The sequence below is a fragment of the Bufo bufo genome, chromosome 2, assembly GCF_905171765.1.
Source record: "Bufo bufo chromosome 2, aBufBuf1.1, whole genome shotgun sequence".
Classification (NCBI taxonomy): Eukaryota; Metazoa; Chordata; class Amphibia; order Anura; family Bufonidae; genus Bufo; species Bufo bufo.
Window position 1 is genome coordinate 610,617,893 of NC_053390.1, and position 27,306 is coordinate 610,645,198.

The 27,306-nt window shown below is 43.2% G+C and overlaps 1 protein-coding gene across 1 annotated transcript in view; it reads left to right on the plus strand.

The window, feature by feature from the left end:
- SPATA5 (spermatogenesis associated 5) overlaps positions 1–27,306 on the plus strand; it is a 404,503-nt gene that overhangs the window by 148,335 nt on the left and 228,862 nt on the right. The window contains exon 14 of the mRNA XM_040418419.1: positions 3,289–3,412. Within this exon, the coding sequence (XP_040274353.1) occupies positions 3,289–3,412 (124 nt within the window). The remainder of the gene's footprint in view (positions 1–3,288; positions 3,413–27,306) is intronic.

The following is a 27,306-nucleotide window of genomic DNA, read 5'->3' on the forward strand; positions in this document are numbered from 1 at the left end:
CATGAACACGTGTTTCCTTGTACTTTGATAACCTATAGATAAAAACCACATAATGACCTAGGGGCTCACAGACACCAAGATATTGGTATATATAAAAGCAAATAAACATGGGCCACACGGCCTTACATACCCGTCAGATGACGGTCCCACCTGGGGTACATCCACCTTCAAGGGTCCACTCCTTATAGAGTTAGGCTGGTGCAGTTGGAAAAAACTGCGGTCTTAAAAATTGACCGCAGATACACCGTCAATATTCTGACACAGTAAATGGTTACATAACATCCCATAAGGGTGATACATATATTACTTACAGTGGAAGACGTTAAATGCACTATGCTGATGATGCTGCTGCCACAATCGACCAGTTAGTCTGATGTCTGTTAGCCATATTTAAATAGACCGCCCAAATTAGCGCCCTGCAGATGACTCCACCCTTCGTCCGTGCGTCCCATTGTATGACGCTACCTTGTTGGTGGATTTCAGCCCTGTTCTGGTCACGTGGTGCGTATCTCATACGCCGCACCAGAATATTGGAACGCACCGGAACTTCCTATCCTTGGAATGCACCGTGATTCCTGCGTGTCAACCAAGACTTCCGCTGCGCCGTAACTTCCTGTCAATGGAACGCACTATCTCCATTACGTATCAGACAGGATTTTCTGTCGCTTATGCTTACAGTATACCCCCACTATGTATCTCTGGTGTCTCTGAATCACCTAACGACCCACTCTTATTATCTGGGCAGTACAATCATCGGAGATGGTATATATAACCGTATCAATGATATTAAGGACTTAATAATTCTCTTTAAAGGGGTTGGTTCAAGGAGATATGGCAACAAGCACATAGTGATCCATTGATGATGTATTAGGGCATATTGGGTGTTAATCTAGGTCAAAATAGATAGTATACATATTCTGGCAATAGATCCATCAGATAGAAAAAAGGGGGATAAATGACCATCCCCCTACAAGTATTGTAAATTCGGATGCTTCTCGATTATAGGAAAATTATTCACTGGTAGGTAAGACAAGTCAAACAAAAGACAACCCGGGTAAAAAATTAACCATAATAGAGCTCTCTATCAAAGAAAACAACCAAAAGTAAGCCTTTCATTCAGGCCTAGGGGGGATTGGGATCGAAAGCGATATATCCATTCGCATTCCCTTTGAAGAATTTTTCGGTCCCAATCCACCCCACTTGAGGGTGGAGACACCAGCTCGAGTACAGAAAACCTGAGACATCTAGGGTCACCATTGTGTGCCTCCAGTACATGGGATGCAACTGGGTGACCTTTTTCTTAAGGATATCATTAGCGTGTTCACAAACTATTCTACGTAACTCTCTGATGGTTTTTCCCACGTAGTCCTTTGGGCAAGGGCATTGGCAAATATATACTGCGCCTTTTCTTCTGCAGTTAATGAACTCCCTACTATTAATGACCTGACCAGTTGCTGAGCACACAATGGATTTGGATGTGGAGATGAATTCACAGGCTTTACATGACCAGCATCTAAACATGCCTATTGGTTTCCGCTCTAGCCATGTTCCTGGCTCCGAACCCGGAGGTATTGCCCTTTCTTTTTTGTGGTGTTGGGTGGTGGCTACTCCAATGTAAGAGAGAGTTGGTGGCTGTATCCTTCCGATACATGGTCGATCTTAACCTATCGCCCCACTTAAAAATCCTAACATCCAAAAAAGTGATGGCTTCCTGTTAGGGCTGCACGATATATCGCAAAAGTAATCGAATCGCGATAATCTGCAAATGCGATTTGGCGATTCGGCCGACCCGAAAATGCCGCGATTATATATGAAGGGGCCCCTATTGATAAAAAGTCCTCTATCCTATTGATAACAGGTCCAGCCTCTGTACTTACTTTCACGATGAATGCAGTGCAGCGACGAGCGGGAGCGAGCGAGGCAGCCGGCCGGCGCGTGACTGACGTCACTTAGTCACGCTCCTGCTTCCTGAATTAAGTGGGAGGAGCGTGACAGTGACGTCAGTCACGCGCCGGCCGGCTCGCTCTCTGCCGCTCTCTGCACTGCAGTGCATTCATAGTGAAAGTACAGAGGCTGGCCATTTTATGAATAGGAGAGTTATGTGCGCAGTTTAGGACACATGAAGGGACACATAGGGCCATGAGGGGGACCAGCATAAGATGCTATATGTGTGTCTTATGCTGGCCCCCCTCGTGGCCCCATGTGTCATAGCACACATCCCCTATAACAGTGTTCTCCACAGGTCCCCCATAACAGTGCCCTCCACAGGTCCCCCAAAACAGTGCCCTCCACAGGTCCCCCATAACAGTGCCCTCCACAGGTCCCCCATAACAGTGCCCTCCACAGGTCCCCCATAAGTGTCCTCCACAGGTCCCCCATAACAGTGTCCTCCACAGGTCCCCCACATAACAGCGTCATCCACAGATCTCCCACATAACAGCGTCATCCACAGATCTCCCACATAACAGCGTCCTCCACAGATCCCCCACATAACAGCGTCATCCACAGATCTCCCACATAACAGTGTCCTCCACAGATCCCCCGCATAACAGCGTCATCCACAGATCTCCCGCATAACAGCGCCATCCACAGATCCCCCACATAACAGCGCCATCCACAGATCCCCCATAACTATGTCATACCCAGCCGCGTCAGCGGCTCATATGGGAAAATCCAAGCAAATAGACCTCTAGCACAATTCCCTTAAAATATCGCATCGCACATCGTTATCGCAATTTTTAGGGCCCTAATCGCAATCGCACAAAATTCCCATATCGTGCAGCCCTACTTCCTGTTCAAGCTCAAAACTGAACTTCATACCTATTACATTATTGTTTAATACCTGAACAAACTCTATAAATTTGGCAACAGCACTCGCTGCGATTTTCACGCTTGGTTGCTAGGAGATGATAGTGATGAGCAACCCCGGACCCCATTAATGTAAATTCACTGTATTATTTTCCCTTATAACATGGTTATAAGGGAAAATAATAGCATTCTTAATACAGAATGCTTACTAAAATGTTGATTGAGGGGTTAAAAAATATATTTATTAACTCACCTCATCCACTTGATCGCGCAGCTGGCATCATCTTCTTTCTTCTTCTTTCCGGACCTGCAAAAGGACCTTTGATGACGTCATCGCGCTCACCACATGGTGAGCGTGGTGACGTCAGCGCAGGTCCTGCTGAATGAAGATATTGTACCTAATGCTAGATTCATGTGTACATGGATTTATTTGTGCTAGTAGTCATAGATAATACATATAGATCTGTGTTTCTTCCATAGCTCTGGAGCTGGGAATGTAACGGACCGGGTTATAGCTCAACTTTTGACAGAAATGGATGGAATAGAACAACTGAAGGATGTGGTGATATTGGCAGCTACAAATCGCCCTGATTTAATAGACAAGGTAAGATTGGATTTTACTACTGGAATCTCCAACATTTTGCAGTACATAATTCATGTATTCATGTACAGTATGCCGACATTAATTACACCGTACTTCCCTAGTTTCAGTCATAGCATCAGTGAATTTTGTCTCCAGGGCTGGAACTTTATGACATGCAGGTGACAACTACATCACTGTCACTTGGTCCTACACCCAGCACCTCAGAATACTTTGCATCAGTACATTTCTGTTGTCGCTTGTCATTTTCTATTTAGTTGCAGATTAGTTTATTAACACTTATTTGGAGTAAATCGTCATTGGATTCAATATATTTGAATTTCAGTAGGATTTTAATAGATTTGTTTCTATAATACCTAGTTTGGCTTAATAGCACGTTTTGTGTTTGAGCTAAAAAAAAAAGAGTAATCCCCTGTTTTATTTATACTATTGTTTTACTATGCTGTTATTGCACTAGATCAGGGGTCGGCAACCTTTTTTATACGGAGTGACGTTTTAAAAAAAAAAAAAATATATCAAAGTTGAAGCGCGCAGTGTGCCAATCCATACAGGAAAGTAATATAACACAAATATGTGACATAAACCAGGTATTTACTAGCTATGTCCTAAAATTCTCAACAACACGGCCTAAAGAGGTTTACAACATTTTAGAAAAATTCCCTTCTGGCAAATATACTGTCTGACATACATTGGTACCCCATATACTGGTGACCCCCACAGAGCTGCACTAATCACATTCTGACACCATCACCACAGCACCCCCCAAAGTAGTCAGATAGCTTGTCCCCCCCCCAGAAATTATTTTCATGCTAATCACTACTTCCACCAAAGTAGTCAGAAAGCTACTAGCCTCTCCTATCCCCCCAGCAATCACATTCAGAATTCAGGCTCACCAACCTCCCCCCAACCCCAATCTGATCACAGTGATCATTCCCCCATCCCCCTAAGCTCACAATCCTGCCCCCCCTCAATCTGGTCACATGCTTGTTCCCTCACCTCCCCAAACTCACCTTCCTCCCCCCCACCGCAAATCTGGCTATATGCTCATTCCCCCATCTCCAAAGCTCACCTCTCCCCCGCCTCCCCAACCTGGTGACATGCTCATCTCCCCAAGCTCACTTTCCTGCCCCCAGTCCCAATCTGGTCACATGCTCGTTTCCCCATCTCCCCCTCATTTCCCCACCCCCAATCTGGTCACAAACAAACTCTCAGTAGATTTAAATACCTTTGTTTATGGCAGTCCTGAGGAGGAGAAGACGCGCAGTCTTCTGTCGCTCCTCTGTGGAGTCCGGGCCGGGTCTAGCAGACGCGTCATGCATGACACTTCCTAAGATCTTCACTTTCAGTGTTACAGCGCGGCGGTGGGGCATCCAACAAATGGCAAAAAGGCTGAAAAGTCTTGCCATCATCTGGCGACAGCTGGCGTGCCAGCAGAAGGCGGTCTGCTTGCCACCTCTGGCACGCGTGCTGCAGGTTGCCGACCCCTGCACTAGATGTTGCTTTTTGACTTGATTTCTAACTAATGTATACATGATTGTTAAACAAAACAAGCAATGCAACAGCTCACTGCAAACCAAATAAAGTACAAAATTGCATCATAATTGCAAATGATGAACTAATAAGTTAGAGATACTTGGCAAATCGTTTTGTACAAAATTATTTGAGCCCGTCTGCCGAACGTCAAGGCAATCTCTAGTTAGATGGGTTCCTAACACTAAATATACCTGTTATGTGCCATAGCGGCTATCATATAATTCAGAAAGTGCAGGTTCCACTTACATGCTGGACCCGCCTGAATTTCTGTCATTTTCGGTGCCAAAATGGCTTCCATTATATCCAGGGAAAGCAGTTACCAGCATGCATGCCGGGCCCACTCCACACCACCCCTGGCGCCACATGGTCACCAAGGACTGCAATGAGGGTCCACACACTATCTCTCTCCTGGTGCCAGATGGCTTCAGTGAGTGAGGGGGAGCAGGCCAAGCTATATACTAACATTAATTAAAATCAACCTGTGGGACAGACGAGCTGGTCAGGAGTGCACGACTGGGGAGGCAGCCACACCTCCAGCATGAACTGCAGAGAAAAAAAAGGGGGTCAGTCAGCACATCCCAAAGCGCAGGGGCACGTTGCTATGGCTGAGAACAAGACTGTTAAACAAAACAAGCAATGCAACAGCTCACTGCAATGCAACAGCTCACCATAGTACTGCGGTAGTGGATAGCATCCCTCCAGAACAGTACCCCTGTTTACAGTGCAGTGTCTGCTGGCTGGTGCATTTGGGGGTTTCTGCTTCATTGTATGGTACTTTTCAATTCCCTAATAAAAACAGGGAAAACCAGCAATCTGTCATTGTAGGTGAAAGTCTTATTTATCTACTGGTTTATACAGTTAATGGGGGCTTGTAAAAACTTCAATTTCCTGCCATACTGGGAACTTGTCCACTCAGAATAAAGCATGTTTGATCTGATATCAGTTCCTCTTGAATCTTTTGGAAAAAAATTGCAGGAATAGTAAAGGACATCTATATTAAAGAATATTAACAGGCACTCAATCACCTGGGACTGCGTTAAGAGATGCGTTAAAAAATTTGTGCTTTAATATACCTAATACATCAAATACATAAACAATATAAATAAGAAAATAAAAATAATAAAAAAGTAGTTTTTTTTTTTAAAAACACAATGTAAACAGCATTCGTAGCGGAAGTTCATAGAGTAATTAGTCAACTGTCAATTCTATGCGTGAGTACATTTGACCTGTTATCAAATATTAATGCATGATCAAAAATATAGACATGATTCCTATTATGAAAATTATATAAATAATTGTATATCACTGATATATAAATATATTAAAATATGGAAATATATATATCCTGAAAGAAGTCAATAATGTTATGTAGTCCAGATATTAAATGATTAGTGATGGTACTCAGTCCAGAAGAAATTAGTGATATTACTTAATCCAAATAATTGATTGGTTACTGTTCATAATTCATCCAATGATCAATGTTCATGATTGTTAGTTTAAAATAGCGATGAGTGGTTAACAATGTTACTTAATCCAGATATTAATTATATTCTTAATTTCATTCAAGAATTAGTGTTCATAATTATCATGATATTCTATATTTATTAATCCCCTGGTAGAGATTTATATATATATATCTCATCTATTTAGATCATCCGTGTATCGTTGTGGATGGGAATTTCCTCAGGGTAAAACTTATCAGCGTTAGGCTACTTTCACACTAGCGGCAGCCTTCTCCAGCAGGCTGTTCCGGCGGGTGAACAGCCTGCCGGATCCATTCTGCCGCTAGTGCACGCGTGCTGCCGGAGGTCCGCTCCGGCCCCATTGACTATAATAGTGGCGGGACAGAGTTCCGGTGGCAGCACGACAAACAAGCCGAGAGCCGGCCGGAATAAAACTACGACAGCCGGAGAAGGCTGCCGCTAGTGTGAAAGTAGCCTAATATGTATGTGCATATATATATATGTATATACAACTTTCTTTTGCTGCTAGCAGCTCAACTTTACCGCATCGACGGTTTCCCAGGACTGGCCACCTGTGTGAGCGATCTTTCCTGCTCTCAGCCGAGTTTCCTGGTCCCCGTATATTGAGTCGTGTAACTCCTCTTTGCTTGGCATCCCACGTGCAAGTCTACTCACTTGTTCTCTGATACGGCGCGCTGTTTGCCAAGCTGCGCCAAACACTGTATCGGACAATTCTGGTTTACATTTGTTTATCTCGACTGTAGTATCACAGGGGGTTCTTTTGCATTACATCAATTTTACCAAACGCGTTTCGGAGCTACCAGCCTCATCTTCAGTGGCTCTGTGTGTAATCCATTAACCTCTGCTATTTAAACTTAGTAAACCCTCCTTTTATGGGGCCGTGTGACTCCAAAAGCAATCACATGGAAGTAAGCAATGGATATTCTAGAAAGTCACAACTGCTAGAATAACACTCGTTTCTAAGACCTCACCTTAAGAACACATCCTAAAGACTATAAAGTTATAAAAACTGTGTTCCAGTGGATTTAAGTACCGAAACTCAGTACATGATAGTTTCCCAAAATTGTACAATACTTTTCATAATGCCAAAAATGAATGAATAGGCATACAAAGGATTAAAGTAGCCCTCTAGTTGTGTCTGTATTCGTCTGACTGCAGCTTAGCTTACTTGGCACTTGTGTTCACATTTAAGGGTTTAAATTCCAGTGCCCAAACACACTGACGATAGGGAGAGTCATAGGACACTGAGATCCTCAATGTGAGTTTTAAAGGGAGCTGAGAAATGAGATTACTTTGTCTCCTGTAGAGCTGGAGGTTAATCTCAGACACATTAGCACAAGGCACTGATGATGGCACCCTGGGGCCCTTGACAGCCTTTTTCCACCTTATCACAGAGTGTAGAAAGGATACATCCTCAAGTGTTTAATTTACATAAGAATGACAGGATGTGATTGGACAAATGAAGATGAATGGAAGGCAGTGATGTCAGCCAGGGCTATTGTCTGAAGATGGATGGGGGGGCCTGAGTTCCATCAAGCTTCAGGGGCTTCCTCACCGCATAGAATAGCAGCAGAAAGGACACCAAAGCACAAAAGGGCTCATTGAATGCCAGACAGATGGGAGTTTATTTTTTCTTGGTAGCTGTCATTTGCTGTGATCTCGTAAGACTGGAGTGTCTTCATTAAAATAAACATTTGTGTGACAAGATCATGAAAGATTTATTTGGTTGCACATATAAAGGGTTGTAGAAAACACCTCTTCTTCTGTCACAGTCATGTTAGGTGGAAACCCATTACTTCTTCCTAATCAGGTGAATGCATGGCACAGTTACATATTCTTCTTTCTACTTCCATGTGAGTTTGTGTTAGATAGCGGGAGACAGTCTGGCAAAATGAGAACTGATGCCACTAGACACAGACGTAGATACAAAGCAGTGGAGAAGTATCAGTCTTTCCTTCTTTGTAGATCCACTCCTGGCTTCACTGCACGTGTTATTCCAGCCTTAGGCTGGCCATATTCTTCAAATGACTGTTGGCCGAATAGCTATCTTTGCCAACTCCCCATACACATACACGCTTGGCTCCGTCTTAATGAAAACAGTGAAGAAAGCTGCTGCCAAGCTCCTATGGTGGCGACTTATCTCTGGTGATTGTAATGCTGTGTGTCCCTGCCCAGCCTCGGATCTATTGCATTGCACCGACGACATTATGTCAATACCATTCAGTAGATGCGAGGTCAAGCAGGGACACACAGCATTATAATGCTGTGCGGTCCTGTCAAAGGAGTAGTGTCCATAATGGGAAATGACACTCTAACATGGAGTATGTTTCCCGCAGTGGACACACTCGTATGAAATTAGCCTAAGGGTCTGGCCACACGGTTAGGTTTTTGCATGCAGTTTTGTAAGCCAAAACCAGAAGTGAATTAAAAAAAAGAGTCAAAGTGTTAACTCTTTTTTTATTTTATTTCTATTGATTTTGGTTTCCTAATCTGCCTTGGGAAACCTGACAGTGTGGTGGTGCGGAAAGTCACTTGTGATGGTGCGGAAGAGAATTGCACCATTACGTCACAGCAATAAAGTGCAGCTGCGGTTTTTAAGGTCATCTTCCTACAACTGATTGAAATGTTTTGTGTTAGGCCTCGTGCCCTCTTTGTCAATTGTACAGACGTCCCCTGCAAAAGGAAAAAAGTAAGTATACCATGCTCTATATTTTTTTAGTGTAATGGGACTCAAATATTGACAGATGTCACTGTATGGCATCTGTCGCAAGCCTCTGTCGGATGAATACATTTGAATGCAATGTGTACAGTGCACAACTGCATATAGATCTGGTACATAGACCTGTGACCATAAAACTGGAGTGCCAACTTCACGAAGCACGTTATAGAGCAGGAGGAGCTGAGCAGATTGCTAAATAGTTTAAATATTTGGTAGAATTTTCAACATATTCATTTGAACCTCGGATTATTCTGATTTTAGGAGTCATGTGGGCGGTCTGAACCAGTGATTGACAGCTTTGTATGCAGAGTCAGGCAGAGTTAGCTGCCAATCACTGAATAGAGCCACCTACATGACTCCTAAGCGCAGAACGAGCAGAGATTTAGATGAATATTTTCCTATAGATTAACTATAGATTAATCTACTCCGCTCCTCTTGCTCTATAAGATGCTACCTGAAGATCACACTCCATTTCCACGTGATAGATTTCCTTTAAATAACTCCTTTCTTGAAAATATGACTTCATTCCTTATGATCAATTCCTGTGTATGGTAAAAGAAACAGACCATTAACATTCTGCCCTGTACTATTTGCTTTTTATCCTAATTTTATCATGAAATTCACAAACACTTTAATGTCCATGCATCCAGTCCGCTTGATATACAGTAGGTGTCAAAATTCTGTTTTTTATCACCACTAATATTAGCTTATGTTACATGTAGGCAGAAATGTAGCTTCTCCTTTTTCTCCTCAGTCATTTTTTACATTCTAATGCTAAAAGCACATATAGAAGAGAGGTTCCTAGCTTTAAATAAGGCTGTATTATTTTATCCGTCATAAAGATTTAAACAATTTTCTGGAAACAGAGCTTATGTAATTGCGTCAAGTGTTATTTGTTGCTGTCATGTACTCCACAAGCATTCTATTATGTGCACCCTCATTAAAGATAACTCATGACAGCCATAGTAAATGGTCTTCGAGTCACTGCCTGGCTGCTGACAGTAGGTGGCATTGCTGGCAGCTCGCCAGGGTTTTCTTGCTAAGTCAGTGAGCAGTTGACATTGCCTTGAACACCTATACGTCACAGGCATCCTTTGTCAGCTTTCTACTACGCCTATCTTCTAATTATTTCATTTAGGGATAAGAATGTTTTTATGCTTACTAAGGATCTAATATATCACCTTCTGTAAGTTATATAGCATATTCCTATTACAGATGTGCTTTTTACCTTGTTTGCGGCCACTTACTGTTGTACTTGTTGACACTGAGCATCTCTAATTTTGGAAGGGAAAACACAGGTAACCACTTTTTGTCTTTTTCAAGCCACGGGTACAGTAAGCCCAAATAAATAATTTTGATGCAAATGGCACAAAAATATATAATTTGGTTCCTACATTTTTAGCCAGAGACGTTCCACTGGTTTCCTGGCTGAAAATGCATAACATTATGTCAGCCTGCGGCTTCTACTAGAGAGAGCATAGGAGAGTACTACATAATGTGGGGCAAATTTGCTATTGAAAATGTGCCGCAATTTGTGCAAAAAAAAAAATAAAACTGGTGTACATGTATTGCACCACATTTATTAATGGTTTTAGATAATTTTTCCACCTTGCCTGACAAGAAGGTGTGGTTTATTGAAAAGAGGTGTATCTTAAAAATGTGACATCATGTGCCAAAAAAGTGCACCACAAATTTAGTGCAAATTTTAGAATAAGCTAAGCTAATAGGTGGAGTCCACCCAGTTCCCATTTTCTTGTTTCCATACCCCTTGCCATGCCTTTTACCTGTGCGTAGGTAAAATTCCCCTTAATGGAGGATCAGTTGCGGGAGGCATGAACCTACAGGGGATCTGTAGGCAAGTGAAGGAAGTGAGCCTGTGATCAGTGTCAGCTCAGCAGGTTATTGGAGTGCAGAACAATGAAACTGGGGGGGGGGGGGGGGGGGGGGGGGGGGGGGGGGGGGGGGGAGGGGGTATTTTGTGGACTGTTGATAGGAAGGGTCAGCTGGACTTGTGCACATATTTTCGAGGATAGTATACAACCAATATTTGTCTTTTGAGGAATCATTTTTTTTCTTCTAATCCTGATAGGTTTGGTGTTTTTTTTAGCTCCAAGGTACTCCATCGGAGATTTCACTGATGCAGGTTCCTGACCTGATCAGGCGAGCCCAGCTCCTGTGCCATGTTAATAAATGTTTAAACTATTACAATATATTGTTATTTATTCTGTGAAATGAATGACCAAAGCCAGAATTGCCATATTTTGGCCACCACGCATTCCACGATCAAAGCGCCAAAAAGGAGTCCTCACATAACTGCATTAATTGAAAGATATACAGTGCATTCGGAAAGTCTTCAGACCCTTTTACTTTTTTCACATTTTGGTATGTTACGTCCTTGTGCTAAAATATAAAAAAAACATTATTTGGAAACACACAGCCTCATAGCTGACAATGCATATCAGAGCAAAAACCAAGCCATGAGGAGGAAAGAACTACCTGTAGACCTCAGAGACAGGATAGTGTGGAGGCACAGATCTGGAGACGGGTACAAAAAAATTCTGCTGCCCTGAAAGTTCCCAACAGCCCAGTGACCTTTATAATTCCTCAATGGAAGAAGTTTGGAACAACCTGGACACTTCCTAGAGCTGGCAGTGATCGAGGGAGAAGAGCCTTGGTAAAAGAGGTGATGAAGAACCCAATGGTCATTCTAGCTGAGTTCCAAAGATCTTTTGTGCAGATGGGAGAATCTTCCAGAAGGGCAACCATCATTGCAGCACACCACCAATTTGGGCTTTATGGCAGAGTGGCCAGAAAGAAGCCTCTCCTCTGTAAAAGACCCACCTGGACTTTGCAAAAAGAGCACCTAAAGGACTCCCAGACTGTGATAAACAAGATTCTCTGGTCTGATAAAACCAAGATTTAACCAGGCACTGCTCATCACCTGCCCAGTACCATTGATACAGTGAAGCATGGTGGTGTCAACATCATGCTGTGGGGCTGTTTTTTTAGCAGCTGGGACAGGGACACTGGTTGGGGTTGAGGGAAAGCTGAATGGAGCAAAGCACAGAGATATTCTTACTGAAAACCTGATTTTCAGAAAGGTTCAGCTTCCAACAAGGCAATGACCCTAAGCACACATCCAAGACAACACAGGAATGGCTTAGGGACAACTGTCTGAATGTCCTTCAGTAGCCCAGCCTGTGCCCTGATTTGATCCCAATCGAAAATCTCTGGAGAGACCTGAAAATGGCTGTCCACCGACGGCCCCCATCTAACAGAGCTTGAAAGGATCTGCAGAGAAGAATGGCAGAAAATCCCCAAATCCAGTTGTCCAAACCTTGTGGCATCATACAAAAGAAGACTGGAGGCTTTAATTGCCGCCAAAGGGCCTGACTACTTATGTCAATGCAAAATTTTAGTTTTCCTTTTCAATACATTAGCAAGATTTTTTGCTGACTGGTTGCGGACCTTTTTGTTTCTACAGGTCTGTGTGTGCTGTCCACATCCACATGACCATTCTACAAATTATAAAAAAATTTACTATTCTTCTCTGTTTTGCAGACAAGAATAGCAAGTCCTAGTAAAAAAAAAATGCAGCATGTACCTGGCGGGTATCCATATTTTGCAGATCCCCGTTTTGCAGACTGCAAAATGGATATGGTCCTGTGCATGAGGCCTTATAGTGGATAGTTGGATCCTTCAGTCGAATGTGTGTTGTTGTTTTTTTGTTCAATTTGCCCCTTTTACAATAAGAATCTGTTCCTCTGATGGATCAGGATATACAGGGCCAACAGTCATATTATTGTCACTGGAAGCAAATGGCATCTAACGTAGCTTATGTGTGTTCCTGTGTGATGGAACATATATGGTTTTGCCTGTTTATTTCCATTTCCCTGTCATTGGGCACTGGGGGCTTTACTTATGTAGAACTTATTACAGCGCTCAAGAAAACGGAGGGCTTTTCCTGAAGTACAGCTAATAAATATTTCCCAGGTGTTCAACAGCAGATTTTTTTAACTGCTTGATTGTCAGAGCTTTAAAGAAGCGCAGTAAATCAGTGGCCCCAGCCTTCAGGCCCCGGTATAATAAAACCAGGTGGTGACAGCCAAAGTACAGTGCCACTTTTTGGGAGAAGATTTATTGCAGAGAGAAGAGAGCTTGCCTTTTTAAAGTCTCCTTATTTTAAAAATGATTCTGCTTCATTAGAGGGAAATGGAAGGCAAAATTATAAGCTGCTCTTATATGAAAGAACATCTTGTAAAATACAAAAGTAATATATATTTTGTTGTGAATGCAAACCAGAAAAGGACAATGTCCGGTATGGGGAACGGTTAGGAAAGCACAGACAAGTAACCAAATGTTATGTAGTTGAATATATTCTACAATGGTTATTGGTCAGTTCATCACCATTCATAATGACCTGTTTATGGAGTGGTATGTTTCCAACTTTTACATGCATATATATTAGGGTCTAGAGGAAGAAAGTTTCTCCTTGTGGAGACCTCCAAATTGGCATGGGGAGTCTTTATAGGCCAGGCAATGCTTATTGGGAAAAAGGGATTTTAAATAGACTCCTATTCAGGAGAACAAATGCTAGCTGTCTAGTGCCATCTATTGCATAGCTACTCTGTAAGTCAATGTCTGGCCCTTTAAATAGACCTTGGGGGTAGGCAATGGAAAGCCATCTTTTGTCCTCATGGATAAGAGCTTATATACAGTCATGGCCAAAAGTTTTGAGAATTACATAAATATTGGAAATTGGAAAAGTTGCTGCTTAAGTTTTTATAATAGCAATTTGCATATACTCCAGAATGTTATGAAGAGGGATCAGATGAATTGCATAGTCCTTCTTTGCCATGAAAATTAACTTAATCCCAAAAAAACCTTTCCACTGCATTTCATTGCTGTCATTAAAGGACCTGCTGAGATCATTTCAGTAATCATCTTGTTAACTCAGGTGAGAATGTTGACGAGCACAAGGCTGGAGATCATTATGTCAGGCTGATTGGGTTAAAATGGCAGACTTGACATGTTAAAAGGAGGGTGATGCTTGAAATCATTGTTCTTCCATTGTTAACCATGGTGACCTGCAAAGAAACACGTGCAGCCATCATTGCGTTGCATAAAAATGGATTCACAGGCAAGGATATTGTGGCTACTAAGATTGCACCTCAATCAACAATTTATAGGATCATCAAGAACTTCAAGGAAAGAGGTTCAATTCTTGTTAAGAAGGCTTCAGGGCATCCAAGAAAGTCCAGCAAGTGCCAGGATCGTCTCCTAAAGAGGATTCAGCTGTGGGATCGGAGTGCCACCAGTGCAGAGCTTGCTCAGGAATGGCAGCAGGCAGGTGTGAGCGCATCTGCACGCACAGTGAGGCGAAGACTTCTGGAAAATGGCCTGGTGTCAAGAAGGGCAGCAAAGAAGCCACTTCTCTCCAAAAAAAACATCAAGGACAGATTGATCTTCTGCAGAAAGTATGGTGAATGGACTGCTGAGGACTGGGGCAAAGTCATATTCTCAGATAAAGCCTCTTTCCGATTGTTTGGGGCATCTGGAAAAAGGCTTGTCCGTAGAAGAAAAGGTGAGCGCTACTATCAGTCCTGTGTCATGCCAACAGTAAAGCATCCTGAGACCATTCATGTGTGGGGTTGCTTTTCATCCAAGGGAGTGGGCTCACTCACAATTTTGCCCAAAAACACAGCCATGAATAAAGAATGGTACCAAAACACCCTCCAACAGCAACTTCTTCCATGTGATTTCCTTGAATAAAATATTTTATTGAAATTCATTTAAAAAGTGTACATGACACTAATACAAACAATATGTGTAGTGAGAATATCCAAAATTTACCACATCCGGAAATGCCCAGTTACTATAGCAATGAAAATACAACAATCATGTATTGGTGTCAAATGGACATACTATGTGCCTGACTATATGGAACTGCAGGATGAACAATCCTTGCTGTGTTCCACCGCACTGATGTCAATCTATTGGTCTGATTGAAATAAAGTGACTATTGCATGTGAGTAAACCACATCTAAAGTTCGTCAATACCTGTGTTTGGTGGGCGTTGTGGATGGGGGTGCCGCTCCTCGACACGCGTTTCGTCGTCTTTAACTTCCTTTAACTTCTTCCTGAGGAAGTTAAAGACGACGAAACGCGCGTCGAGGAGCAGCACCCCTATCCACAACGCCCACCAAACACAGGTATTGACGAACTTTAGATGTGGTTTACTCACATGCAATAGTCACTTTATTTCAATCAGACCAATAGATTGACATCAGTGTGGTGGAACACAGCAAAAGGATTGTTCATCCTGCAGTTCCATATAGTCAGGCACATAGTATGTCCATTTGATACCAATACATGATTGTTGTATTTTCATTGCTATAGTAACTGGGCATTATGGATGTGGTAAATTTTGGATATTCTCACTACACATATTGTTTGTATTAGTGTCATGTACACTTTTTAAATAAATTTCAATAAAAATATTTTATTCAAGGAAATCACATATACTCTTTTGTTGTTGTTGAATTGAATTGTTGAGTATTCCGGTCACATTAGATCCGTCTAACCGTAGACCTTGTTGTGTAACAAGTCAAATAATGTTTAATCACATATTCGTCTCCTGTCCGTGGATGTGTGAAAGTAGCACCCCTCAACATAAAGGGGCAATTCACGCATCCATGACAAGGGAAGCAACCCTTCCTTGATGCACCACAATACGTGCTAAATGAGACCTTTTTCGTACCGATGTCTGCCTGCACCAACTGATCCTTAATGTTACATGTGCGCCTGTAAGACATCAAAGGAGGATTAATCAGCTCAGGAATATGTTTAAAATTACTGCCCAAAATGGGCCAATGTTTCTTCAAAATACCACTGATCCTATTACTCAACAGAGAAAAACGTGTAACAAAGGGAATACGTTTAACATCATCTACCTTTGTTACCTCTTTATCCAATAAGGACTCTCTGGATTGCGATAGGGCCCTCACTGTATGTTGTTGAATAAGCTTTCTAGGATAGCCCCTCCTGACAAATTTAGTTCCCATCTCTGTCAGTCTAACCACAACATCGTCTTCCCCTTGTACTATCCTCCTAACTCTAAGCAGCTGGCTATACAGCAGTGACCTAACCATACTCCTGGGGTGACAGCTGTCATACCTGAGCAGAGTGTTCTTATCAGTTACCTTAGTGTGTAGATCAGTATGCAGATGATCACCTGATCTGCTCACTGTCACATCCAAAAACTGGATGTCCATCTCTGAGGCAACAAGCGTAAATTTAACCTCTGGGTCAATACTATTGAGGAAGTCACCAAATTGGTGTAGTTCCCCCATAGTGCCTGTCCATAGGAGGAAGATATCGTCTATGTACCGCCACCACCCCAGAACTAGTCTGAAGTGGTGGCTAACATAGACGTATCTCTCCTCCAAGTGTGTCATAAAAATGTTGGCATAATTCGGTGCCACATTTGAACCCATTGCGGTCCCGCGCAATTGAATAAAATATTCATCCTGGAACATAAAATAATTACACGTGAGCACAATCTGTAGGAGTGTGATCAAAAACTCCCTACATTGTATAGAGTAAGATGAGTCGGTTAGACAACCTCTTACTGCATCAATGCCCCTGACATGTGAGATCGATGTATATAAACTAACCACATCAAAGGATGCCAAAATTACATGTGTTGGAAGATGTATTTTGCCAACCTCATTAAGGAAATGTGTGGTATCCCTTAAATACGACTTGGCCCCTTGTACGTACAGTGACAGAATCCTGTCCAAAAAGATGGCAATCTGAGAGAAAAGGGAACCAATGCCCGACACTATGGGGCGGCCTGGTGGGGACACGAGTGACTTGTGGATTTTCGGTAATATATATATTACCGGAGTTCTCGGACGGTCCACATAAAGAAAGGAGTGCAATTTGTCATCAATTACACCCTCCTTCTTAGCAGAATCCAAGACCATCCGAAAATTCTAACTTAGGGTCACCTGGTAGTTTGCGATATACCTCTCCATCACTCAATTGGCGATTTAATTTCACCCACATAGTCAGTCGTGTCCATGACAACCACTGCCCCACCCATGTCTGACGGTTTAATGGTCAGACAAGGTTTACTAGAAAGCTCCTTCAGGGCATTGGTCTCACTGGATGTCATGTTTCTTTTCAAACGTATCCCATCATATCCAGACGCCTTCAGGGCATCCTAGTCTAGTCTAACTGCATTTATAAAGGTGTCAAGAGCAGCATGATTAACAGGTGGTATAAAATCACTTTTCAAATGTAGCTGAATGTAGTGTGCGCTCTGAACCACTCACAGGCCTTACAGATGTGACCTCAGTAGATTGCTTGTCAAACCATAATTTCAATCTTATTGCTCTAAAAAAAACTTATGCAAATCAAGCTCAAGCTGAAACCAGTCGATATTCCTAACTGGACAAAAGGATAATCCTTTTTCCAAAACAGACAGCTGTATAGGAGTTAATGTGGTAGATGACATATTTACCACTATTGTCTCTTCCGCATGGTTCTTTGGGGTTTCATCTGTTTTCCTCTTTTGCGGGACGTGGGGTTGTTCTCGCGTTCCTAGTATATATGCCAGCGCATGCGCAGTACTCCATTTAGGGCGCATGCGCGGGACGTGAGGAAATCTCGTCTTCCTATGTCATATGCCAGCGCATGCGCAGTATCCAGTATGGGACGCGGAGGTTATTATGAAAATGTGAGGATTTATGGCGTGGGTCTGTCCTTTTTTATTAATATATGATTTATTTCAGGATATCTGGATGGAGACTATTGTCTTGAGTATGAGGACATCGCCCGACATGAATCCTCCATGTGAATATGACCCACAAAAAAGGCCCTTTAACCTGCTTTTCCGTTGTTCTTGTTTCTCTATTAGAATGGTGTAAATTACCAGAACATTGGGGGATCCGACACTGATATATTATTACCATTGTGTGGTATGGCATGGGTATGTGAGCCTGGTGGGGAGTCGTGTATTGGTTGTCAGATGAGGGAGCGGGGGAGAGGAGATGTGGCAGCGTCCCTCCCCTCTGTTCCGCATTGGTTCTCGCATCCTTGATTGGATTGTGTGCACCTATGTGGAGCATTTGCGACCCTGCACCACCCCCGTACTCCACGCGACACCAGTGATGTAGTGGCTGGGGACGGGGTCAATGTATTGCCTCTGGTCCCCGACCTCGACGGGATTTGCGCTTAGGGTTTCTTAGTGCTGATCCCGTAATAGACATCCCTTGGTCCCGTGTAATTTCTCCCTGCCCCACGTGATAATGGTTACCATGGTTATTTGATGATAACAATGTCGATCCCTCGGCTGGGCATGCGCAGTGGTGTATACCATATGAACTGATATATTTAGAACGGACAGACAAGGTTGTAGGGGGCGCATGCGCGGGACGTGGGTTTTTTCTCGCGTTCCTAGGATATATGCCGGTGCACGCGCAGTTCTCCATCTAGGGCGCATGCGCGGGACGTGAGGAAATCTCGCGTTCCTATGACATATGCTGGCGCATGCGCAGTATCCAGTATGGGACGCGGAGGTTATTATGAACATGTGAGGATTCATGACGTGGGTTTGTCCTTTTTTATTAATATATGATTGAGCACAGATGCACTTTATATACGAATTATTGGCAATTATGTATTTGACACGGAATTATAGATATGAGAGATAATTTATTGTAAATTATGGTCACTTTGTAATAATGCTGTACTTTGTATACATGTAGCACATGGGAATTATGTTTTTAATCATGTTATCACTGTATATTCAAATTTATTTATTGATGACTAATTATCTATCACTGATGAGATCTGCCTGTTTAAAGATGTTGAGAGCACTGGATTCACTAGCTTGACAAAGGCTCCATTGAGAGAGCTGAAATGCTGCATTGCTGTTGGGTGTGATAAAATCCACCTTTTTTCACCACAAGACCGGAGTGCTGCCCTGATTTCATCGATGATATATATATATATAATGTGTGTAAAAAAACGATGTGCTGCTGAGCGGTTCCATCTTTGGCTGTTGGGCAGTTCAGGGGCATCGTTTAGCAAAGGATTGTGTTTTGACATTCTTTTTGTCAAACTGTTCAAAGAGCAGAGGGACAGAGTCTTCTTACAGCCAGACACAGGACAGTATGGAGGAGGCATAGGGCTGAGCTTGTGAGACACAAAGAGAAGATTGTCTAATTCTAGGAAGTGATTTTTTTGTGTGTTAAGTGTTCCTTTGTGTCTTCAGTAGTTAGAGCAGGTGAGAAACCAGCTGCGAAAGGAAACTAGACCAATACTTTGGCCACTGTAAAAGGGGAATGGAAGAGCAGTGACAGATACAGTTACTGCATTTGGAAAATTACAGGCAATTTGAAAAGTGTTTACTTGGTAGACTGTGATATAAAATACCATACTGTAAAATCCTGTATTTGTGCCTACTCCATTATAAGAAATGGGATCCGTTGGGCGCTGGCGGTGTATGGCATATGCCGGATCTGGCAATTCCGGTATTCTATTCCTATGCCAGAACAGAATACGGAACCTAAAACGGTAATATGAACCTAGCCTTAGAAAAAATTGGTGAAAGCAATTTTATGGTTCTGTACATTTGATATAGAACACAAGGTAGCAAAAAGGGTGTCACGGATTTACCGAGCCATACGGACGTCCCGGCGACACTGAGTGGCAGGAGATCTGTGAGACTGTCAACACGTGGTTTGATCTGACAGGTTTTCCTTGTGGATCAATAGGCGTCTGTGTTGTTTCTGGTAATGGTCACACCCCTTGCCTCCAGGTGTTGCTTATGTGATCATTTAACCTTCCTTATTTATAGTTGCTTCTCCCACTATGCTGTGCGGTTTATAGCTTCTGTGCCTGTGGATTGTTTGTGGTTGGATCTCGGCTGATGAGTTCCTGGTGCTTTCATAGCCCTTTTGAAGTTAAGTCTTTCCTTTCGCTTTTTGTATTTTGTTTGGGTTCTGTGTGTTGCATTTCTCTATTGTTTGTCTTAGGCCTGAAGTAGACTCCTGTTCGTCCTTCCTTTTGGAGGAACAGGTAGTCTCGTCCCTGCCATTAGTACCAGGGTCCTATAGGGCTTGATAGGACTCTAAGTATTCCTGCGTATGAACTCCCCTACCTTTTGGGGTTTGTTCATACTGGTAGTCAGTCAGGATTTTGGTTAGAGTTTTCACTAGGAGGTGTCCATCTTCCTTCCCTAGTTCTCAGGCCTGATTCCCGGTTTTCCCCTTCCCTGCTATGCTCGGTGTGGTGTTTCCCTCCCATACCAAAGCGTGACAAAGGGTTTTTTAAAGGGGTTTTGGCCAATTTTTTTAGCCCTCTAGAGTGGTACAGATACTCATCTGATCCTATCAACTGGGTTCCTCCTCCATCGCTACCCCACCAGGTTTTCAGGTCTGAGTCTCTCCGCATCAACATCATGTTTGACATGGGTGACGTCACCGCTTCAGGTAGTCATTGGCTGCAGCGGTCATGTGATCCATGTCAAACCAGATGTTGACGCAGGGAGACCTGGAATCTGCAGGGCCCACGGGCAGGGCTCCAGATGGCGACCAAAATGGTTGCCAATACGACTTAGAATTTACAAATGGCGACAAGACTTTTTAGTCTAGACCCGCCGCAGCTCTGCAGTTGAATACAGCGGCAGGGCACAGGAGATGATAGTTCTCTGCCCTGCCGCCGATGTTCTTCTCAGCAGCACAGAGGAGAAGGAGTCTCTCCCTCCCCCCTGTGCTGCTGCTGCTGCCAATGAGAATAGAGACGCGAGGAGGAGGGGAGGGGCTGTGGCCACTGCGCCACCAATGAAGATAACTGACCTGTTAATACAAATACAGGAGACGGGTGCCGGAATCAAATAGCCGACACCCGACCTCTATGACAGGGAGCTGCGATCCGCTGCAGTTAACCCCTCAGGTACCGCACCTGTGGGGTTAACAGTGCGCCCCCCCCCCACCCAACACCCCAGTATAATAAACATTGGTGGCGCAGTGCGCCCCCCCCCCCCCCCAACACCCCAGTATAATAAACATTGGTGGTGCCAATGAGGGTTAAAAAATTTAAAAAAATTAACTCACCTTCTCCAATTGATCGCGTAGCTGCCGATCTCCTGTTCTTTCTTTAGGACCTGTCAAAGGACCTGTTGTGACGTCACTGAGCTCATCACATGGTCCATTACCATGGTGTTGGATCATGTGACGTATCATGTGATGAATACAGTGATGTCACCACAGGTCCTTTGACAGGTCCTGAAGAAAGAACAGGAGACCGGCAGCTACGCGATCAATTGGAGGAGGTGAGTTCATTTATTTTTTTAACCCTCAATTGACCTTCTACTAAGCATTCTGTATTAAAGAATGCTGTTATATACAGTGAATAGACTTTCATCCTAGCAACCATGTGTGAAAATCGCACCGCATCCGCACTTGCTTGCGGATGCTTGCGATTTTCACGCAGCCCCATTAACTTCTACGGAGCCTGCGTTGCGTGAAAAACGCACAATATAGAGCATGCTGCGATTTTCACGCAACGCACAAGAGATGCATGAAAATCACCGCTCATGTGCACAGCCCCATAGAAATGAATGGGTCCGGATTCAGTGCGGGTGCAATGCGTTCACCTCACGCATTGCACCTGCGCGGAAATCTCGCCCGTGTGAAAGGGGCCTAAGAGTGAATAGGACAAGGGTTCCAGCCCCTAAAGGTAAGTAAAAAAACAAACAAAAAAACACAAACATTAAGGCTACTTTCACACTTGCGGCAGTGTGATCCGGCAAGCAGTTCCGTCGTCGGAAATGCCTGCCGTATCCGCCGATCTGGTTGTGACTGAAAGCATTTGTGAGACGCATCCGCATGTGGATCCATCTCACAAATGCATTGCAAGAACGAATCCGTCTCTCCGCTTGTCATGTGGTCAGACGGATCAGTCTTGTATCTTTTTACACATTTTTAAGGACTTATCCGGGATCCGATTCTGGTATTTTGAATGCCTAATACATTCCTATGGGGAAAAATGCCGGCATTCAGGCAAGCCTTCAGTTTTTTTCGCCGGAGATAAAACCGTAGCATGCTGCGGTATTATCTTTTGCCTGATCAGTCAAAATGACTGAACTGAAGACATCCTGATGCATCCTGAACGGATTACTCTCCATTCAGAATGCATGGGGATATGCCTGATCAGTTCTTTTCCGGTATAGAGCCCCTGTGACGGAACTCTATGCCGGAAAAGAAAAACGCTAGTGTGAAAGTACCTTAGGGCTCTTTCACACCTGCGTTGTTGTGTTCCGGCATAGAGTTCCGTCGTCGGGGCTCTATGCCGGAAGAATCCTGATCAGGATTATCCTAATGCATTCTGAATGGAGAGAAATCCGTTCAGGATGCATCAGGATGTCTTCAGTTCCGGAACGGAACGTTTTTTGGCCGGAGAAAATACCGCAGCATGCTGCGCTTTTTGCTCCGGCCAAAAATCCGGAACACTTGCCGCAAGGCCGGATCCGGAATTAATGCCCATGAAAGGCATTGATCCGGATCCTGCCTTAAGCTAAACGTCGTTTCGGCGCATTGCCGCATCCGACATTTAGCTTTTTCAGAGTGGTTACCATGGCTGCCGGGACGCTAAAGTCCTGGCAGCCATGGTAAAGTGTAGTGGGGAGCGGGGAGCAGTGTACTTACCGTCCGTGCGGCTCCCCGGGCGTTCCAGAGTGACGTCAGGGCGCCCCAAGCTCATGGATCATGTGATCACATGGATCACGTCATCCATGCGCATGGGGCGCTCTGACGTCATTCTGGAGCGCCCGGGGAGCCGCACGGACTGTAAGTATACTGCTCCCCCGCTCCCCACTACTACTATGGCAACCAGGACTTTAATAGCGTCCTGGGTGCCATAGTAACACTGAACGCATTTGGAAGACGGTTCCGTCTTCAAATGCTTTCAGTACACTTGCGTTTTTCCGGATCCGGAGTGTAATTCCGGCAAGTGGAGTACACGCCGGATCCGGACAACGCAAGTGTGAAAGAGGCCTTAAAATATTTTTTAATCCCCCCTTTCCCAATTTTACATATAAAATATATAAACAATAAATAAATAAACATATTATATAGCGCTGCGTCCGAAAAGTCCAAACTATTAAATTATTAAAAAATATCTCCTATGTGGTAAGCGCCGTAACAGAAATAAATAAATAAAAACCATGCGATTCGCCATTTTTTTGTCACCTTGTCACCCCAAAAAATAAGATAGGACTGTTCTATTATGGGCCGAACGTTTCATGAAAATGCGAAATGCACACGGCTTTTTTTGGTGGTTTTTTTCCCCGCATGGTATTGAGTATCGCAATACTTTTTTATGGTGACGAAAGTGAATCTAAATTTTGGTATCGAAACAACCCTACGCCGATCTGATCGACGTATCGTTGTCACGATACCAAAATTTTGATTCAATTTCGATTTGGCGACTAAAAATTTTATTTGGCTCCAAAAATTTTCAGTTCAGGAACCAATGGCTAGTAGGTATTTTTTTTTAGTCTGGAGCACTGACGGGGCGGCAACAAAGCCAGAACTCAGCGTTGGGGTCAGGCAAGTATGATTACCACTGCGGATTCAGGGGGTCTGTGGAAAACATCTGCAGGGATGAACAACCCCTTTAAGATTACTGATTGTGTAAGATAGACTTGATTTACTTGGACTCCACAGATAACTCCTGAAGTGATCATTGATCTCATGAGAGTATCTGCTTCTTAGCTGCTTGCCTATAAGTTCCAGTCTACTGTGTAGTGCAGAGCAGTGCAGGACTGTGAAGGAGATGTGCAGTGTATGATAGGGCCAATATGGCTTCCATCAGTTATATCAGACCTCCCATGATCATGATCCTTCCTGTTATTTTTTGTTCTGAAGGTAAAATTTATAGATTTTTAAATCCAGTGTCGTAGTTGTAAGGAGCATATATTTCATTATAGATATCTATCATTTCACTAAGAATTGGTTGAAAAGATAGGAAATGGGATGTTCATTAATATTATAAGCTGTCCTCTTATTCTACCATAAGAATTCTGGCTAAAGTTTTATTACTTCATACAATGTGCTTATTTCTCGTGGCATATTGTAAAAATATGTTTATATGGAAAATGTTAAAAACATGTAATACATATTTGTCCAGATTATTTTGTACCCATTACACTTTAATTTCCCTGCATTGTGAGTTGTTCTCGTTTTAAATTAAATCCAGGAACCATGAAAATATTTTAATTTGACTTGAAATATTGTAAAAACGGTTATTACAAGTATAAGGGGGATAATATCAATCCTAAAAAAAATGGTAGTTACAGCAAAAATACATTTGAATAAAGTTACGCTCTGACTTTTGGAAGCATTTTAAATGTTATTATTGAAATCCCTTCATTTTCAAGTGTGAAGTAGTCATAAAAGCCTGCATAGCTGCTGGGATAGTTAATTCCCCATTGCATCTATATGTGCCGTTAGCAGAACACATGCATTCATACTGTGTATTGTATAATCTGTAATTACTGAAAAATCTAATTTTATTTTTATTTTCACAAAAAAACTAAGAAATAGTACATATAAAGTACAAGTAACTGTGAACTGGATATGGAAAAGGGAGGGGGAGATGTTGCCAGGTGAATACCATCCTAATTACAAGCTATATGGTCGTAGTGATGAGCCCTGCTAGCCAGGTTTTAAGGGGCAAAGAAAAGAAGCAGATGCAGGCTTTAATCACTTATGGAACCAAACTTATCTTCTGTATCCTTGCCACTGCTCCCAAACGTTTAAGAATTGTGTTCTAGAACCATTTTACCAAATAGGCCAATTCCTCAAAGCGATACACTTGATCCACCATTGCTATGTGAAAGGATCTTATGACTTCCTTTGAAGAGGAATCAAGAATTTGGCTTCTGTGATGAACATTGTTGACAAATTATACATTTTAGGTGTAAAACCGGAATTAGGGCACCAGAGTAAAAAAGTGCTAAATCTAATTTAACAAAAGTGAAACAAATCTAGTTATTTGAATGCTCACTGTACTTTAAGACAACTTTGCATAAATCAATAGTGCGGGTGAATATAAGAAATTTTGTAATACATAATCTCGGAGAAAAATGTCTTGTTCTAGAGTTATCAGCTCTTTTCTTCCTTCTGTCTCTCTAAGGCCTCATGCACACGACCGTTGTTGTGTTCCGTTCCGCAAAATGGGGTTCCATTGTTCCGTGATCCGTTTCCGTTTTTGTTTCCGTGTGTCTTCCTTTATTTTTGGAGGATCACCAGACATGAAGGAAAGTAAAAAAAAGTCTAAGTCAAGTTTGCCATGCAAATGATAGGAAAAAAATGGACGAGGACGCGCGGACGTGGATGACAATCTTGTGTGCCTCCACGTTTTTTCACGGTCCCATTGACTTGAATGTGTCCGCGAACCGTTTTCCGTGAAAAAAATAGGACCGGTTATATTTTTTTGACTGACTGGAAGCACGGATCACGGGACGCGGATGAAAAACTGTGCATTAGCCGAGTTTTCAACGGACCCATTGAAAGTCAATAGGTCCGCAGAAAATCACGAAAAACGGAACAACGGACACGGAATAAAACAATGATCGTGTGCATGAGGCCTAAAAGAGAGAAATCCATTCTGTGAGACCAATATAGCTTGTCTGCTCACTGAAGGATCTCATTCCAGTCTATGAAGAGAGGAGAGGTAGGAAGTGCAGAGAGATAGACAGAACACAGGAATGATTCAGCAGAATTAGCAGCTAAGGGTCCAGTCACACGTCTGCAATTTCGTTCCGCATTTTGCGGAACGGAATTGTGGACCTATTCATTTCTATGGGGCAGCACGATGTGCTGCCCGAATACAGAATTGCGGACCCGCACTTCCGGGTCCGCAATTCCGTTCCAGAAAAAAATAGAACATGTCCTATTCTTGTCCACAATTGCGGACAAGAATAGGCATATTCTATTAGTGCCGGCAATGTGCGGTCCGCAAAATGCGGAACGCACAGTGCCGCTGTCCGTGTTTTGCGGATCCGTGGATAGACCGTGAATGGACCCTAATAGTAACTATTCTATCTCACCTAAAGTGCTTTATTCTCGTCCATACGGCTCAGTACTTCTCCACATTGTGCATCTGCATGATTCTGAATAAGTAATACAGTTAGAGAACACTATCTGTGTCTGTGTGTATTCTGTGGGCAGACATGATTAGAAACTAGTCTCCACCCACAAGGACAATCGAGAAGTAGAAATGCTGCCTGCAAAGGACAAAAATGCTAGAAATGCCAGATATAAGTCATATAATGGTCATGTATACACACATGGCAGCTTATTGTGACAAGTCATCTGAAACTTTAGGTACATATAAAGGTCTCTATGGACTCCCAAATTGTTATAATATTCCAGAATACGAATGCAACTATTAAAGCCACGCACATTATTTTGATTAAAATCCTTCTCACAGTCAGAGAAGAGGCAAGGTTTGTGCCACTGATAGTACTTATCCACACAACAGGGTATTAATGTTTGATTGCCGGCGGTCTGATCACTGGAACACTCAGAGATCATAAAAACAGGGGTCTGGAAGTGCAGCAGAGGTGCCCCATTAGAATGAAGTGGTAGTGTACCTGTGCATCCTCAGTTTCAATCACTTCTATGGCACTGCTGCGAGCCCTGTACTCAGCAGTCCTATAGAAGTGAAAGGAGCGGAGGACACACATGCGCACTATTGCTCCATTCTTATGGGACAGTTTGGTGGAACTTCTGGAACCCGTTCTCATAAATGCTGGGCATCCCAGCTGTCAGACCCCAGTCAATTAAACACTTATCACCTGTCCTGTGATGTTATTAGTGCCACTAAGTGTTATTAGTGGTAAAGGGGTAATTAGTGGTAAAGGGGTATTCCCATCTTAGACAATGGGGGCATATCGCTAGGATATGCCCCCATTGTCTGATAGGTGCGGGTCCCACCGCTGGGACCCGCACCTATATCGAGAACAGAGAGGGGAGCGCTGTGGCTGGAGGACCCCAGATTTCCTGGGGTCCGTCCACCACCAAGCGCTCATCCTCGCCTCTCCCATAGAAGTGAATGGGAGCGTGCCGCGCATGCGCGGCCCA